Source organism: Ambystoma mexicanum, chromosome 4p (genome assembly GCF_040938575.1).
Source record: "Ambystoma mexicanum isolate Mex_15411 chromosome 4p, UKY_AmexF1_1, whole genome shotgun sequence".
Classification (NCBI taxonomy): Eukaryota; Metazoa; Chordata; class Amphibia; order Caudata; family Ambystomatidae; genus Ambystoma; species Ambystoma mexicanum.
The window spans coordinates 229,708,028-229,725,733 of record NC_090927.1 but is presented as its reverse complement, the minus strand read 5'-3'; the positions used below and the strand labels follow the sequence as shown (position 1 = coordinate 229,725,733).

The 17,706-nt window shown below is 46.3% G+C and overlaps 1 protein-coding gene across 2 annotated transcripts in view; it reads right to left on the bottom strand.

The window, feature by feature from the left end:
• The window catches only part of PKHD1 (PKHD1 ciliary IPT domain containing fibrocystin/polyductin), a 4,356,595-nt gene that overhangs the window by 3,619,094 nt on the left and 719,795 nt on the right, over positions 1-17,706 (bottom strand). For both annotated transcript variants that reach the window (XM_069605754.1, XM_069605755.1), the window contains exons 22-23: positions 5,360-5,498; positions 1,548-1,708 (exon numbers count right to left, since the gene is read on the bottom strand). In XM_069605754.1, coding sequence (XP_069461855.1) covers positions 1,548-1,708; positions 5,360-5,498 — 300 coding nt within the window. The remainder of the gene's footprint in view (positions 1-1,547; positions 1,709-5,359; positions 5,499-17,706) is intronic.

The window sequence follows — 17,706 nt, the reverse complement described above, 5'->3', positions numbered from 1 at the left end:
GATAGCCAATGAAGTACCAGATGGGACTCATTCCAGGCAAGTGTTGATGAAGAATCCCAAGTGGAGAGAGGGATCTCGGAAATCAGAGTAATCAACAGTATCAAAGGCAGCAGATAAGCCCAGGAGGATTAGGATAAGGATAGGTTGGAATGTTTAGAAAAGGCAGTAAAGTATTCATGAGAGCAGTTTCAGTGGAGCAGCAGTAGCAAAAATCAGCGTGAGGAGGTCACTAGGATTGTGCATGTCAAGAATGTTAGTAAGGTAGTTGAATACACCTGTTTGAAGCACCTAGAGTGGTGAGGGAGACGTGACCCAGGTCGACATTTGGTCAGCAGGTTTGGATCAACACCTTGCTTTTTCAGGAGAGGGATGACCATGGCTGTTTTGAAAGTAGATTGGGTATTATGTTCTAGGGGAGTGACTGGCATCTCCCACTTTGTCAATTTGCACGCTGTACAATCCAGTATCACCTGGAAATCTCGTATAGCCTGTAAATTAACCAAAGTTAGGAAGTCCTGTCAGTCCCTCAGTGTATGCTATGGGCAAGGATCTAAGCACGCATCTTCTAATCATCGAAGGAGACCCTCTGGAAGCCCTGGCCTCCTTTTCGCCCAGGACACAACTGACAGACTTGGCCAGGAATTCCCAAATCTTCAGCCCACCAACTACTACAGGCATGAACAACTTGGGTTAATGGCTCCACCATCCGTCCCCAGCCACTGCACACAATCCTCACAAGCTGCACCTAGCATACGCAGCCCAGCCTTGATTCTGTCCTTCCGGATCACATTCTATTTGTTTGCAGCCCACTCCTGGCAGAACCTGCTCTCTCTAACCCCTCAACAAGTTGCTTTGTGTTCACTGGAGACCCAGCCATTTCCCCAGATTGCTTCTTCCCTCCCTTTGTTTGAAGAAAAAACAAAGCTTTTTGCACAAGAGCATAATAGCTCTATAGGCACAGACCTTGGGCTGTAGTGAAGCTATGGGTCTGTAAACTTGATTGGACACCCTTGCTGCAATCTGGCCTATAACTCGGTATTTAGGGGCAGTAACTCCTAACAGTCTTGGGGCCTCATTCTGAGGCTGGCGGTAAGGGGTTAACGCCACCAGTAAGGGTGCCGGTGCCATTAGCCCCTTACTGCCGCATTACAAGGTCCTCTAGCGGGTCCCGCTAAGGGCGGCTGGTTTTACTAGGCACCCTTAGTAGGAGCCGCTAAAGGACCAGGGAGCTAATAACAGGCCGTTATTAACGGGCCCGTTGTTAGCTCCCTCCCCATTCCCATTGAGCCCTATGGGGGCTGAAATGGGAATGGGGATGGGTAAATAAAATGAGGAATTACCGGGTCCTACAAGGTTGGAATGGCCCGATAATTCATCATTCATGGAACCCGGACCCGAGTTTGGAGTTAGTGAGGCCCTAGATCTATAAAGCTTAAACATATATCTCTCTAATTCATGAGGTCAGTAAGGATGACGTATACAAATACATGTTTTCTCTAAGATAACAAATATCAACAGTCAATGTAAATTCCCATGTTGTCAAATACCTGGTAACACTGTATCGGACAGCTGTATTTTGAAGGTTCCTTCGACAGGTGGTGATAAAGCTTGTAGTCTCTGCACCGTCAGTTTCACACTGTCATTTTCATATTCCATGTACTCTGAAAGGCTGCCAACGTGGGAAGACCCACTAGCAGGCAACACTCCACTACAATGAATAATGACATCATCAATACAGCTCAATTCCATTGTTAACCGTGTGTTAAAAAAGGCAATTAAAATATATCATTTTTCTAGAACACAAGAATATTTTTCATGTCATCAACACTTAAGCGACAAATAAGCCTTCACATTTCAAGGGTACGCTTGAACTCGTCTCAAGTCCTTCATGCAACCACCCTCTGACTATTTTCAGCACTTCCCAGTAAGCATTTCAAACTAGTTCACAGCTGTTCACTTACTCAAAGAAACAATAACCATTTGTCTTTTTTCTGATCACTAGTACAGTATGCTCTGATGGTTCTACGCTGACTTTACAGGCGAGCAACTATCACAAACTCCACTCCTACCCCTCAGTCTCTTTCTGACCTGCACAATTCATTCTCGTGCATTTAACCCTTCCCCCTTACTTTACCCCTTTCCACTCCATTGCTACTCTCTTTTATTCCTTTTCATTCCTGATACAGATACCCCTTGCAGAGGCACAGTACACTACTCACTGGACGACAAGCCTCAGAGCTGTTAGATCAGTATGGTTGGGACTGCCATGGGATAAACAACTCTAAAAAATGACATAATGTAACAGGATGCCATCACAAGGGTGCAGCACTGAGAAGTGTTACCAATAAGAGCTGTGCCCTATAGTGCAATCAGTTGCTCTGAGATTGATGGTCGCAGACAGTTAAACACACAGTACTGCTAAAGATAATGTTGCAGTACTAGTAATCTCTGGCAAAAGAATTTGTATTTTTCTGCAGTTTACTGTACCTTTTAGGCTGTTTGATCACTGTAATGTAATGTAAGTTTATCATGTGATCACAAATTCCACAACTTTTAAAAGTTGTTTCACAATATATAATCGCATCAGTGACAAGTTAAGGGAACTACCCAACCTTTTATATGAGGTGGATGAGGCACAGAGGGCTGGGATTGTTCAACAACTACCTAATGAGCCTTTCAGAGGGTGGATCGAGCAGGATTCCCTGTGCTTCTTACCCCGCTCTCCAAGATTTGGTATCTGTACTTTCTATTGAAAGATCAGAGACCCAAAACCAATAGAAAGGAACTCCCAGCAGCCCTGGGCTTTGAGGAATATAGACCACAAACTGAAGTATGCCCCAAACAGGGGAAAATTAGAGAAACAAATATTTGTCACAAAAAGACACATTTAAGCGTTAAGCACCCATTCCAAGGGCTGTAACGGTGGCCTGGGGCCTGAGTTAAATGGCTGGGATGGGGATAACTGGAAAGTATTTTCTTTCTATGAAAGGGCTGCCTCACAGCGTCCTCTTCACGGAAAGATGATGCTATACAAACATGGCTGCCATGGAATAGGAAGGTGAGGCTCCATACAGAGCCTCTCTTCCATTTCCGTGGTGGCCAAACAGAGCAAGCAAAAACAAAGAAGTGATGGCTGGAAGTTTTAGAATGAATCTTAACCACTGGCATTACTCTGGGCAACCCTCCAGACCATCGTTCTTTGCCTGCCAAGCCATTACAGAAGGGGAAAGATCATATGCAAATCAGGCTTGGTCCCACCCCAAAAGGGGCAGTCCAGCCCGAACTATTAGGTCACTTCCCTTCTGCGCGAGACCACGATCATCCCCAAACATGTTTCGGACTTGTTGGGCCTCATAAGTGAGGAGTAGCTTGGGTCTTTAGGCCCAGAAGGCATGGGACCCACGTCTGGGCATACCCGTCCCACTCGGGGTAACAAATCAAAACAAAAAGGTGATGACTGGAAGGTTTAGAATTAATCTTAACCACTGACATTGCTTTGGGCAACCCTCCAGACCATCGTTCTTCGCCTGCTAAGCCATTACAGAAGGGGAAAGACCATGAGTCTTGTCACATATGGGATTTGCTTAAAGAGCTGACAATGGTGTGATATCAGATTTCTGTGGCTATCATAATTGTATGCTCATATCAGTCACCATGCCACAATCACGGCATGGCTTATATTTAGAGATTTACCTGACACCAGACTAATTAAGGCAGACCATTATTATAATTTAGATCTGAGGTGCTGAAGGTAAATTGCTACCTCTAATTGCAGAGGCATTGTGTCCCAGCAGCTGTCATACCTTTGGGACATACTGTATTGCATTTTGTAAAGGCCTTAGAAGTTATCTTTTTTCCCCCTTGATTGTCCCCAGTGGTTCTAACCTGGAAATGTGGCTCTATATTGCTTCCTAGTATTATTATTTTCTTTCTTTTTGCCATTTACCCCTGTTAACAATGTTTATGTTATCATTGTTTTGTTTCATTGTTGCTGTTGCTATGTCAAAATGTGCACTTGTAATGTTGTTGAACCTCTGGGTCAGAATGTGCTTTTGAAAATTGTACAAATACATTTTTATCAATACACCCTGTCCCTCAGAAATCCAACCACTTCCTTTGCCTTTTGTTACCACCTTTTTACTAACAATACTCAAATATTTTTCTTTTTCTTTTCGTTTACCCCAGAACTATCCACTAACAACTTAGTATGCCTCTCTGTCATCCATCACTATAATGCTAAACTCTTCTAAAATGGAAGGTATCTCCCTCCTAGCTCCTAACATCCCACTTATTTTTCCAGCTCCTATTTAATTTCCACCTGACTACATCAACACAAGCCCCAATGTGGGTGTTTTCTTTGATAGTGACCTTCAAGTCCAGTTTGTATTCACATTGAGGCCACACCAGACAGGTGTAACCTCATAAACATCTGCACATTCTTCCCTTACCTCATTTGCTTCCCTCTGGTACATCTCTAATCTCCACTGTGGTCTTTATCAGGCATAACTGTTGATTCAGTCCGTTTGTGGCACTTGCCCTCTACACATGTTCTCCTTAGTAATGAACGTTGCTACTTGTAGGCTATGTGTCTCTGTTCAGCACTGGTTCAGCATTTACATCTTATCACAGGATACCCACACTCCTAGATAACTGTATATCCTGCTTTACCACTACTTGCACCATGCTATCACAAGCTCTCCCCATGCTTTCTGGTCCCTGCTCGCCCTGGGTTTCTTCATGCTTGCCTCCCTTTTCTCCCCTGGCTCCCTACCATTGGCATCTACACCCGAAACACTATAAACACATCACCAACATTGAGGGGTTCTCTTGATAGAGCTCCCAAAGCCCAACAACCAGACCCACTTAGCTCTACCCAAGTGTACATAATTTAAATAGTAGAATTGTAAGTGCTCTATGTTACATGCAGTACATCTCTATAATGTTAGAATGTTTTGTCTCCCCTTCTCATGTTTCATTGTCCTCTTTGCCAACTGGTGAATGATTCATTCACATTCCACAGTCCTACTATTGTAAAGCATCTGGAAACTGCACTGCTCTGCTTACTGTTTCTTGTGCACTGCGCTTCTGTTCTCAGCACTGTGTTCCCTAACACAAACAGATACAAATACAGATACATTGCAGACTATGTGAATTACTAAGGATTGCTCACAGTGCATTATTGTTTAATTCCAATTTTGGCAAATGTTTGACACATCCCAAATGGTGAGATACAATTTCCCTCAAATCAGCAAAATTGAATTGTGAAAGTCTTTGCAACAATGCAGAGTACCATGTGTACTTGATATCACTTATGTTGTTGCGTTTCCCACTGTGCAAAAGTAGAAAGCTGGCTACATACCTCAGCGCTATCAGGGGAAGATGAAGAACACAGTTGGCGACCCAGAAACTCAGAGTGAATGTAGGCGATGATCCCACCACAGAGACCCTTTCTATAAGACCTCCACCAGGATGAGCAGGTCTGGGATCCATTGGAAACACTAGAAATAATGAGAATATATGTAAGAGCAAGCATTTTACATACTGGATGAATCATGAGTGGTGGATATATGATGTAAGCATGCAATGCACACATGTTCTGAGCAAATGTACAGGGATCTCATATGAAGTATTACTCTGTGTTGGAAGATATTACAGGATCAAATAGCAGAGGTGCTTCTCATAGGGTCAGACAGATGACATATGCTTATTACACTGCTCAGTTAGCTGACAGCACAATTATAAAGAATTATATTAATGGTCGATAGTTAATGAACTGTCTCCTCATGAATAAAGGAATAACTACCATTAGTACCCGGCGAGGGCGCAATCACAATGAGAGAATTATTCTGATTGGCCCTCAATGAGGCATTATCGGTCCGGGAATCCCTCGGCCGGTATTCCACAGCCATTGTTCCTGGCGGGGTGTGTGGCAGCGCCTCAGCCAATGAGGAGGCCCGAAGCAGGGCCATCCCCGCTCCGAGCCTCCACGGCTGAGAAGCTGCCTTCGCTCCCTGCCAGGGGCTCGGGTGAGTTTCTTTTCTTTCTCCTCCCTCCTTTCCCTCCCCTTTCCCCACTCCACTTACCTTTAGCCTGCTTTGTCACTGGCGGGGGACGATCGCAGCCTCCAGCCATGTGGAGACTCCGGAGCGGGGCCATCCCTGCTCCGAGCCTCCACACAGCTGGAGGCTTCCATCGTCCCCCGCCGGGGACCCAGGTACGTTTTTTTTTGGTTTTTTTGGTTTATTTCCCCTCCCTCCCTTCCGCCCATTTTGGGACTGAAGAAAAAACGCTTTTAGTGCCCCGGTCACGCAGATCTTACGGGTACTAAGAGCAATATGACCCGAGCAGCGAGGCATTACTGACTCAGGTAATGCCCGGGGTCTTCGTTAAGGCTCTCGCTTCGTTCGGGTCTATAACTATGGGCCCGGGGCATTACCTGAGTCGGTAATGCCATCGCCACTCGGGTCATATTGCTTAATTGGCACCCTGCAGGGGGCCTCCAGCCAATCAGGAGGCTCGGAATGTGGGTTGTACTGTATGGTACAAGCCCACGTTTCCGAGCTGCCTGGGCAGCCGGCGCCCCCTTCCCTTTCCTTCCCTGATCCCCCTTCACCATTTAGCCCCCATTTAGTTTCCTGCAGGGGTGCCAATGGTGACCTTTTTTGTAAAAAAAAAAAAAAGAAATAGGTTTACCTTTTTTGCGCCGTCTGGCGCTGTGCAGTGCAGCTCTTGGGAAGCCCATTTCCATGTTGATGACATCACAGTTATAAGCTTGGAAAAGGGGTTTCCTGACAGCAGCACTGCCGGCACTGGGACGCACCAGAAAGGTTTGTTTATTTTATTTAAATGAAAGAAAACACACCACTAGCACCAATGTAGTGAACTACACCACTTCTAATGGCAATATATCCCTCGGTGGCGTGCCAACCGTTTCGGTAATGGCATTGCCACCCTCGTTAAGGGATGGTTGCTGTGCTCAGGCCTTTAACTTGGGCGGTGGGCCGTTACCTAGAGGGTTGTCCTCCCACCTCGGGGCATATCGCCTGATTACAGCAGAAAGGTGTGCAGGCATAATCTTTCCATTTTCTAAATGTTTGATTGTTTGCTTCCAAGACAGATGCGTTGCCCCTGAGCTATCCCCCCTCACTGAGGTATACGTTTAGCTTCCTGTGCCCTTGTGCAAAGATTAATTTCCTAAATAAAAAAATGTCGGCCCCGTACCATTGGAGGAAGAACTTCATATTCCTACATTTAAAATAACATGCCCATGTATGGAAGTCACATGCCAGGAAACGTTGCAACGCCCTAGTCACACGAATCCCAGATGCCACCTTGGTCTGTCTGAAATCTCTCCGGCGTGCTGCTGCACACCATATTAAAGGAGCACACATCTTTTGCAAGGCGGCCTGCATCACCTACAAAGCAGTCACAACCAAAACACCACTCTACTTGGAGTAGAAACTCGCCACTCTGGAGGCCAATGCACCACCAGAAAGCACAGCATTCCCAGATTGGAAACAAAGAACTGCAAGAGAGAACACATGGGAAATAGGCCTTTTGCTGCAATGCACCCTTTCTGTGGAACAGATTACGAACACAGATAAGAATGTCCCCCGTCCTACACATTAGGGAGGACCCGACAAGCACACTTTTCAGATCCCACTGATTGTTCCAAGCCACCCTTTTTCCCCTCTGGAGTTCTACCCCTACCCTCATTTCTCTACCCATCCTCTTCTAAACCAGTGTCCTACTTGTAAACCATGGATGCTTCCCCTTTGGTCCACGTTCTGTTGCTTCACAGCAAGTTTTGCGCTTTATAAATCCCATACATTCACAGTTTCAACATGTATGTATTCCGCATTGCATACCCTTATATGGACTTTCATATGCCTTGTATGATGAGGTAACATCCTGAAGGCTAGCGATAGTGGTGTTACCCTTTAGGTTGGAAGCCAAAACCCACTCAGTGATGAAGGCCCCAGAAGCAGTCAACAGGGCATCGACCTGATCCCCTTCCGATCCCTAAACTCATTTGTAGGAAATTTGACTAATGCTCCGATAGCCATTGTATGTCCCAAGACTCACGGAAAAGTTGTTGAAAGGGCAAGCACGAAGATTGAACAGCGATACCACAAGCCATACGGTACCCACAATGAATCACTTTTAGAAGGAGACAAGTTTGCAAGCCCAGTTTGTGGGTACAGTAACGGAACCCACTCACTGAAGACTAGAGGGACTGGTGGGTGCCAGGTAGAAGACAGAAGCCTCACTGTGGAGAGAATCCAGATGGAAGGCCCCAGAGGCCTTAATGTGGAGCTGGATGACTGGGAGATGCATATGTTGGAAGACTAAGAGGGTCATCTCAATTGGGCCGGTAAAGTTAATTCTGGTGATAACCAGCAATACCACCTTGCATTACCGTCTGTCCAATTACAGAGTGAATATCGCATCAAGAAATCCCCAAGTGAAGAATATGTGACAGTCACCCAGCAGTATGGCATCAATATCACTATTACTTTGATGTTACTGAAATACAACCAGTAGAAAATAATGCCATATTACTAGTGCAATCTACAACAAATCACACATACAATACCTCTGGCAGATTATCACAGAGGAAGGTGAGTAAGTGGCTTCAAAGACTAAAGCCTGGAAGCTGAGAGAGGAAGATGCCAGCAAAGCTGAAGTAAATCCTCTAGATAAACTCAGGTCTCCCCAGAACGGAGGTCGAGAAAAAGAGGACTAGACTCTACAAACGAGGACATCATGAATAAGTGTAGAGACATTGAAATCTCCGATTAATGTAAGTGACTGTGACTGGATCGCCTACACCAAGGGGAAAGCCAGAATGAATAAATTGAATAAATAAATAAACAGAGTCACAAGCTAATGCTTGAAAGGTTGAACCCCATGGGAAAGGATCTGGCTATTTGGGGCTGCGCCCTGAATGAGCTAGGGCCTTCGAGCAGCGGGCACACGTCCATCCAAGCCCTTTCATCATTACAGTTAAGCAGCAGAGGCCCAAGCCCATGGGGAAGCCCATATGAATGGACATAGCTTTTGGGGGCTGTTCCTTGCTTATGAGAGGTGTGAAACTTGGATTGGCTAGTGAGCTACTACCTATGGGAGGGTAATGTTAGCATTTGCAGTGTATTATACTAATCCTTCTATTTAGCCTTTTGTTTAATAGTGGAACAAAGGAAAGGAAAGAGTATTTTAGAGTATATTGCTCTGATGATATGCGGATTTAGTGCTACTTGGGCATTGGTAGTTGGCAATGCCTATAGCCCATTGGAACTCTTGGAATACGTTTCTATTTTTAATCAGTGAACGAAGTCAGGAATAGGAGGTCGGTCTCTGGGCTAGCCTCTAGTGAATCGGACATTCTCATTATGTTCGGAGTGGTATTTCTTTATAATGTACTGATTATTATTTTGTTGGACTAAAAGGAAAGCAGCCTTCTCCCCTGGGACACAATCCCTACCTTTAACACAGGAAGGGAGAATAATACAGCAGTGGAAGTGGGAGCCAGCACAAGAGGACACGAAATTGACAGATTGACCAGGACTTGGGATCACAGGGTGCAAGACTGGGGCTAAAGGGCAACAGAGTCAGCCAGGTTGGGGAGGGCTAGCCCATGAATGGATCTGAATGGAGACGTAGAGGAGGGACTGGTGTTGACAGGAGAGCATGGAGAGCCAACCTGGGTGAAGGTGGTGGACGGAGGTCGGAGATGAGCGAGGAAAGTTGAGGAGGATGCAAATTTGCTGGGCTGCATATCAAGTGCTAAAGGAGGCGCAAGAATAGAGAGAAGGGTCCACAAATAGGATATTGCAGTAGTCAATAAAGCTAATGACAAGTACAGGCTCAAAGATTGTAATAGTGTGGTATATGAAGAGGGGACATATGATAGATAAATGATGGGAATGAGACAATAAGTTGTTGTCTACAAATAGGTGGTTGGAGAAGCTGAAAGAAGAAGCTGGTTTACTGAAGGAGGCAGTGTAGAGCCTGAGGAAAAGCAAGGAAAAACAGAGCTCTGGCAATGGAGGTGTCAGTGTTCTATAATAGATTGACCAGACCAATGGGTATGTAACACAGAGTTTTGTTGTTGAAGTATACATTGCATTTTCCTTAGGCATATTTGTGGAGTGTAGTTTACCAAAGTTACTCAGGTTTTCAAGCAATGACAGGCTCCTAATATAGAAGGGAGTGCCTGGATCAATGTGACAGCTCTTCTTCATTCTAATCGAAGTGTTTTGGGGAAATTCCAAGCAGAGATTTGGCATTTCAGCAGGAAAGTCATTTAATATAGTGGGGTTGGGATTTTGTAGTAATTCTGACTAAGACTTGTTTGCCTTTTTCTTGATGAATGGTAAACGGAATCATTAATAATAGAGGAAAACATTGGAAGGGGTTTTCCATTGGTGTTTTCTAGGCCTCATGTCCCAAAGCTGTGGATGAGCAGTTTAACTTGATATGTTAGGATATCCTAGGATGCGGGTCGGAATTAGGATTTGGAGTGTGTAGGATTGACTGAGTTTAAAACACTGTACGGTCATCAGGTCATCAGCCCCAATTACTTCAGACCGCCACTATTTATATTCTATTGTCCTTCTCCTTAGCCGCCACCCAGCCCCTTAATCTAGGAAAATAAATCTTCAATACCCATTCAGGTAAGAACCTCCACCCACCATATCATTTCCTACCAGTATTGAGTGAAACCCTATCTAAGCATGTTCTCTCCCTTTCTCCTCGCCCTTTGCTGCATCCTCTGTCTGCTATTAATATGGGCCCAACTGGGCCATTTCTATTTGGATTATTACCAATGTATAATCTTCCAACCTGTACATGTATTTATCTGTCACATCACATTTACTTTGCGTCACTATACTGTTCAAATGACATATGTATGTCCTCATGTCACCTGGCAATGTACTTTGTCACAACTCGCATCACTACTCACGGCAGCTGGCCACTCACCACATCACTAATACAGCACTTTCACTATGCCACAACATCACAGCCTTGATAAAGACCTTTCGGTTGAAACACGTGTGTTGACTTTCTCCATGTGATTGGCACTACATGTGCTCTAAAGACTGTGGCAACTTCATGCTAATTAAATCAACACCACACGTATAACCAAGTAGTAAGACTCATCATTTCCCTGTGCTAGGCGCACTGCTGTATCTAGTGAAAACTATTGGAATCCAGCGCCAACACAGACAGTGTTCCTGTCCTCTACCTAGCATTCACTAGTGTTTAGGCAACAGTTTTTCATGGTTTCATTGGTTGTCCAGTCTTGTAATTCAAAACGTGAGAAATAAATGTTCTCCCATCATTAGTAGTTAAAGCTATGTATAATTGATCAGTTCTCTCCTGGACCTTCTGTCATTTTTGTCATGTTGGTGTACTTCATTCCAGCATTTGGATGTTGAGTAGCATGGATTGTTGTATCTTAAATCTCTGAAATGGCCACTATCTCGTGTGCAAAGTTCTCTTTGGTGCTGCCAACATAAATGTAAGCAAATGATGATATAAATTATGAGCATCCACATGAAGCCTGCCTCTGAGTGCAACACCGAGTATGACTCCGATAGATCCACTCTGACACGCAAGTTGTTGAGCAGAAGTTGCGGGCATCTGGCACACCCTCTGATAGACTGGACTGCCCCCTTCTCCAAAGGCAATACAGACTCTCCATCCACTCGGAGAAGAGGGCCCATATCCAAGCCCGCATCTCTGGGGCTACTAACAACATGGGCAAACGGGTTAAAAATCTGCAAGGAACTCGTCAATACTACGGCAGTATCCAGTTCTCCATTGCTATCCATGACCCTCTGTACTTCACTGGCCTCCCACTTCTTAACCAAAACACAGGGCATTCTGTCCTCACTCTCCTCTAATCCCCCCACTCATTCCTCCCCTGCTCTCAGGCCTCCCTTGGCCCCCCTCTCCTCTTCTCTCCTACTCTCCCATTTCTCACCCATAGCACCGAATGGGGTCTCTAAACAAGTCCTCTCTATGAAAGTCTCCTCCAAACAGTTGCTACCCTGCCCCTCCAGAACTAGCAACGACAACATTGCCTCCCTTGCACCAGCCTTGGCTAATTTCTGTAATCACTCCTTTTTGCCACTGGCTCCTTCCCGCTACCCCTCAAGCAATCCCTTGTACATCCTCTCCTCAAAAAGCCCTCTGCTCAGCTAACGACTGACCTATCACCATTACCCCTTCCTGGGCAAACTCCGGAAGAAGCTAGTCATCGCCCAACTGATCCAACACACTGAATCTGTTGGTTGTCTCCATGACTGCCAGCCTGGCTTCAGAGCAGCCAGAGGCATGGACACTGCTCTATTGAACACCTGTGAAGACTTGCTCTCAAATCTTGATTCAAACTCTCCATCCATTCTTATCCTTCTGGATCTTTACTCTGCCTTCGACACAGTCAATCATGCCCCCCTGACAAATCGTCTCGTGACACGGTTGGCATCACAGGCCTGCCAATGGACTGGTTGACCTCATTCCTCTCCGAATGACCTTTCCAGGTTCAACTGGGCCCTTTTCTCTCCCCTATCACACTCTCAACCTGCGGCGTCCCGCTAGGCTCTATTCTCTCGCCGGGACTCTTCAACATCTACCTTGCCACTCTGGCCCACCTGATCTCCTCCTGGACTCCTCACTTCCAGTGTTATGCAGATGACATGCAGCCCTCCATCATGCTTCCCTCAATTGCTTCTCTTTCTCCTCTCTCATCCCTGGCTGTCTGACTGCTATTCAGGCATGGATTGTTGCCAATTATCTCTGCCTTAATGCCAGTAAGACTGAGATCCTTCACATTGGGACCCCAGCTCCCTCCTTCCCACCTACCCTCTGGGTGCCCTCTATGGGTCCCCTCCCCTCACCCTCTTGTGAGGCAAAAGACCTTGGTGTCATCTTTGACCCCTCTCTCTTCTTCTCATCTCATATCGCAGACCTTGCCAAGAAGGCCAGGCATCAGCTGCACCTACTCAGAGGCATTCTCATTTTCCTCACCTTCCCCCAGAAACTCAATGTCTCCGGAGCTCTGGTCCTGTCAATGCTGGACTACTGCAACAGCCTCTTCCTCAATCTTCCTTTACCCTCCCTTTGCCCCCTTAAACTAATCAATAATTGGACTGCAAGACTTATCCTTGGCCTCAAGCCAGGGACTGTATCTCTCCAGCCCTGACATCTCTCCACTGGCTCCCAGTTTTCTGCTAGGATCAAGTTCAATACCCTCTACATTTATTTATTTTATTTATTGAGCATTTGTTGGGCACCTATACAAAATCATTCAGAAGACTTTCTGGGGCCTTGGACCCACTACATCCAACTCTCTCTCCTTAAATACCTCCCTCCTAGAGCCCTTCGGTCTTCTAGCTTCAACTGTCTGAAGATCAGATGCTTCTCTCAGCAGAGAGTGGGGAGTAGATCTCTCTCCTCCGCAGGAGCCTCCCTCTGGAATGGTCATCCTGCCCCACTCACGCTTGAGCCAGATCTCCTTAAATTCCAGAAACTCCTCAAGACCTGCCTTTTCCCTTCTTCCTTCCCTCTCCCCCTCCCCTGCTAACATTCTTGTCTTCTGCAGTGACTGGCTGCCTGGTTCCCTCTGAGTTCTACAGGGCACCATGCCCCACACCGAGTCCACCCCATCCTCGCACTTAGCATGTGGATTCTCACCCCCTGCACTCCAGGCAATCCCTAGCACTTGCCCGTCTGGTCTCCCCTTAGCACCCACCTAGCCCTTGCCCCTCCCCAACCTCCCCCTTCACTTGCAGTCTCTCCTCTTTACCCTGCACCTCCCTTCCCACCTTAGCACTTCACATTTCATGCAGACCAGCACTTCCCCCCCTCTCCCTCGCACTTCTTGCTACTTGCACTTGCACAGACCAAATGTCACATGGCCTAGTAGGACCGTTAGTATTGTCCTGCAATGGACCGGAGTCCACACCAAGGCCTTCATACAGGCCATTAACGACCGAACGTATGCCAAAATCAGTTATTTAACATGTCAATACAAGGGTTTTACTGAAGTTTTTGACATTGTAAGAATATTTTAAGTCTCCACCCTTTCTGTAAATTCCTGTAAAAGAATTTGGAAACTCCAGAGGGGCACAATGACACACGTAGAAAGCTGTAGCTAGGTGACATACTGCTACAAGGAAATACTGATGAAATCTGAGCAGCACAGTTCTCTTTCCATGGCTGGGCTGGGAACCATACTGTGGTATATATCAACGAGATTATGAGTGGCAATTCACGTTTATAGTTGGAAAACTGGGATAAGTCCAAGTTGCACTTTCTAGATCAAGGATCGATTAGATGCTAGGTTCAGGAACTCATATGTGGAATATAAGACCATGGGCCTCATTACGACCTTGGAGGTAACCATGCCGCTTTTTGCGGCATGGCTTCCCCCATTCCGGGTACCTGGTCTGGGTTCCCTGAATGGGGAAATACCGGGCCATTCCGACCTTGGAGGCCCCGGTATTTCCCCATTCAAGGAATCAAGGAACCCAGACCCGGTACATCCCCATTCCCATTTCAGCCCCAATAGGGCTCAATGGCAATGGGGATGATGCTAACAACGGGCCCGTTAATTATGGGCCCGTTGTTAGCATCCTGGTCTGCTCGCGGGACCCGCTAAGGACGCCGGGTCCCACGAGCAGACCTCGTAATGAGGCGGTAGGTGGTTAACAGGGCCGGCAGCTCTACCGGCCCCGTTAAACCCATACCGCCAGGGTCATAATGAGGCCCCATGTCTTTTTATATGAGGTGCTCTTCACTGGTGAGTAAAAGGAAGGAAATTAGTGACTGGCCATTCTTTGATCAATGCAACGGACATTACACCTTTGACTTCCCTTAGGACAGTAAATATATTTACATATGTCTAATTTTACCCTTAGGATATATATAAACCCATATTAATATCCTAAACCACAGCTGTATGCTTGCAGCTGCAACCAGGCTCTCCGATGGGTTCTGAGGGACGGAGGCAACAGACATAGGCTTTAGGTATGACATTTTAACCCTCTCAACATGGCACTTGTCCTCCATAGACTTCAATGGAGTCATCCACTCAGGGAAACGTTTACAAACAGTCACACATGTCTGTGTTCCCATTGACTTCCAAGGGACCACTGGGCCCACACCCACCAAACACACCCAAATTCACCCTCGTAGGATTCAATCTCTCATAGCTTGAGAGATATGGCAGTGTGTGTGTCCCCTCCACGCTTTCTTTCATGCCATGATGATGGTATTCTGCTACAATGGTAACTTTGGCTTGCTGTAAATCAGTGCAACCAAAAAGTTGCATGTTTGCCTTTTATAATTAGCACACCGTTTCACATGTGTGAACGTAACATTTCTCAAGTGACAGACTAATGCCTATACTTTAACTTTTGTTGAAAACAAATCTTGATTTTTGTTTGTCACTGAAAATAGCATAACATGTATACAGACATTGTTGGTAGACACACCCCACCTAAGAATGCAGCCATGTCTATATGCTCACCAATGCACACAGCAAAATAAAAATCACCTAAAAGCAGCAGAAACATTCCTCTCACATACAGTAAAGATAAAAATGGGCGCCCTTACTCAACACCACAAATATAAAAACACTGCTGGCAGAAAAGGAATGCCAGTCCTCTGCTCCAAAAGTAAGTGAAAGGTAAATCCACTTCTGTAGGAGTGCAGTGGGAAGGGGGATACTTTTGCCTCCAGAAATGCAGCGTGCTGTGTGAATAGGGGAACCCTTGGATGGCATCTTTATAGGTTACCTTTCTGATTCTGCACTTTCTTTTGGTTTCTTTGAAATTAATCTGATGGAAAAGGACTGGCCTACAGACTTGCCCAAGAGGCTGGCCTAACAGCTGGAACACCCATGCCAAGCGGTGTCACAGAGCAGAGCACAGTATAGCTGAGCTGTGGAATGCTGTAATGCCTCAGACTGCCTGGCATGAAGAGCCCCTCCTGAGAAATACACAGTGATGAAGTTGCTGGCTTAAATCCCAACCCTGACTCGAAGTAAACAGCCTGCAGTTGTGAAATGTACTTTCTTCCCCCTGTTTGGCAAAACGACCTGTGTGTTATCATACGTGCATTAAAAGTGCTGTTTTATGGGTGGAGAACAGATTTAGCAACTCCACTGTACATAAGGATGAGCCAGGCCTGGGAGGGGCAGAGCAGAATGCAGCCCTCCAATTCACTGGTGTGTGTTTGCATTACAGGCCATTTCTCTCTCCTTCTGGTCGTCCGTGTATTATTTGTGACCAAGTACCTGAGGTGGCGTGGAGGAGCTGGATGAGCACTGGTATCGAGGGGAGAAGGACAAGCCTGTAACAGATGATGCCAGTCCACGGGAGCTCCCCTTCATGACGTGCATGACTGGGGATTACAACAATACAACGGGTAAGTGAAAAAAGTGTTTTTCGCTGTCCCTGTTGCGCGTTTGACTAGGGGATGGGAGTCTTCAGGGACTCCAGGCATAATACAGAGACAGCGCCTCGGATTGCTGCAGTGATATAGTACAGGGTTGCTAGGGCAACTACAGGACTGCAATCAGGTCAGAGCATTCCTAGGCACCTGTGAAACAGTCAGAACACCTGTTGTGGAGAGACAGTGTATGGTCAATGCTATAATGGGCACAGGGTAGGAGTGTGAAATCGGAAGCCTGTGTTAACCTGCAGTAGGACAGATACCAGTTACAGATTGCAGTTACAGATTACAGTTACAGACTACAGTTAAAAATTTCAGTTTGTTACAATATGGCCAATGCCGGTCCACTGACCAGGCAAGAGGAGGAGGCAGATATATCATATAAATCGGGGTTGAGGGCAGTGCTGGAGAGGTTGAGGAGAAGGAGCATGGTGGACAATTGGGATGTGGCCCCCCAGTCGGTACAAAAGAAAAAGGAGGTGGGGGCCACCCAGGAACAGCAGTTACAAAGGGTACCACAGGGAAGGGACAGGGGAGATAGTACTGAACTACATGCGAAGCACAAAGATATCACAAAGGGGATGACGATTTAGAAGGATCAGAGACCCTCAGATCTTGCACTAATGCTTACACAGACTTTTATGAGGGCCAACAATATGGCAGCTGTTGCCAGACGAGATAATGAGGGTGGCGGAAGGGAATGTGGATATGTAGGGAAGGTTAAGGTCCACCAAGGGGTGGGCATACATTCTGAATGCATCTGATGACACATAACTGACAGTGAGAAAAGCAGTGCTGGTGAAGGAGTGGGAGGAGGGAGAACACACAGAAGAGAATGATTGTGAGGTGCTATCACCAGTGCCTGTGGGTGTTGGGGTCAATGATCCAGAATGCATTGGGGGTGGCTCTATGTATTTCTGAGAAAAGGGAGGAAGCGGGAGGAGGCATGGGCTGGCTGGGTACCCAGCGAGGCAACTGTGTACAACGGAGGGTTGGGAGGACATTTTGGAAGAAAGGGGGGCAATGACGGATTTGGCAAATAGGGGCCTGCAGGGAGAGGCAGGCAGGTTACTGGTAGTCCCAATGTTTGTGGTGATGGCAGCTACTAAGTGTACCCCCCACATTCTGACACACACAAATAGAGTCCTGACAGCATGGGGGAGACATACCCGGATAGCAGGACAACAAATAAAATGGATTTCGGTAAAACGGGTGACTGTGCAGCGTGCACCTTAGTGGGGG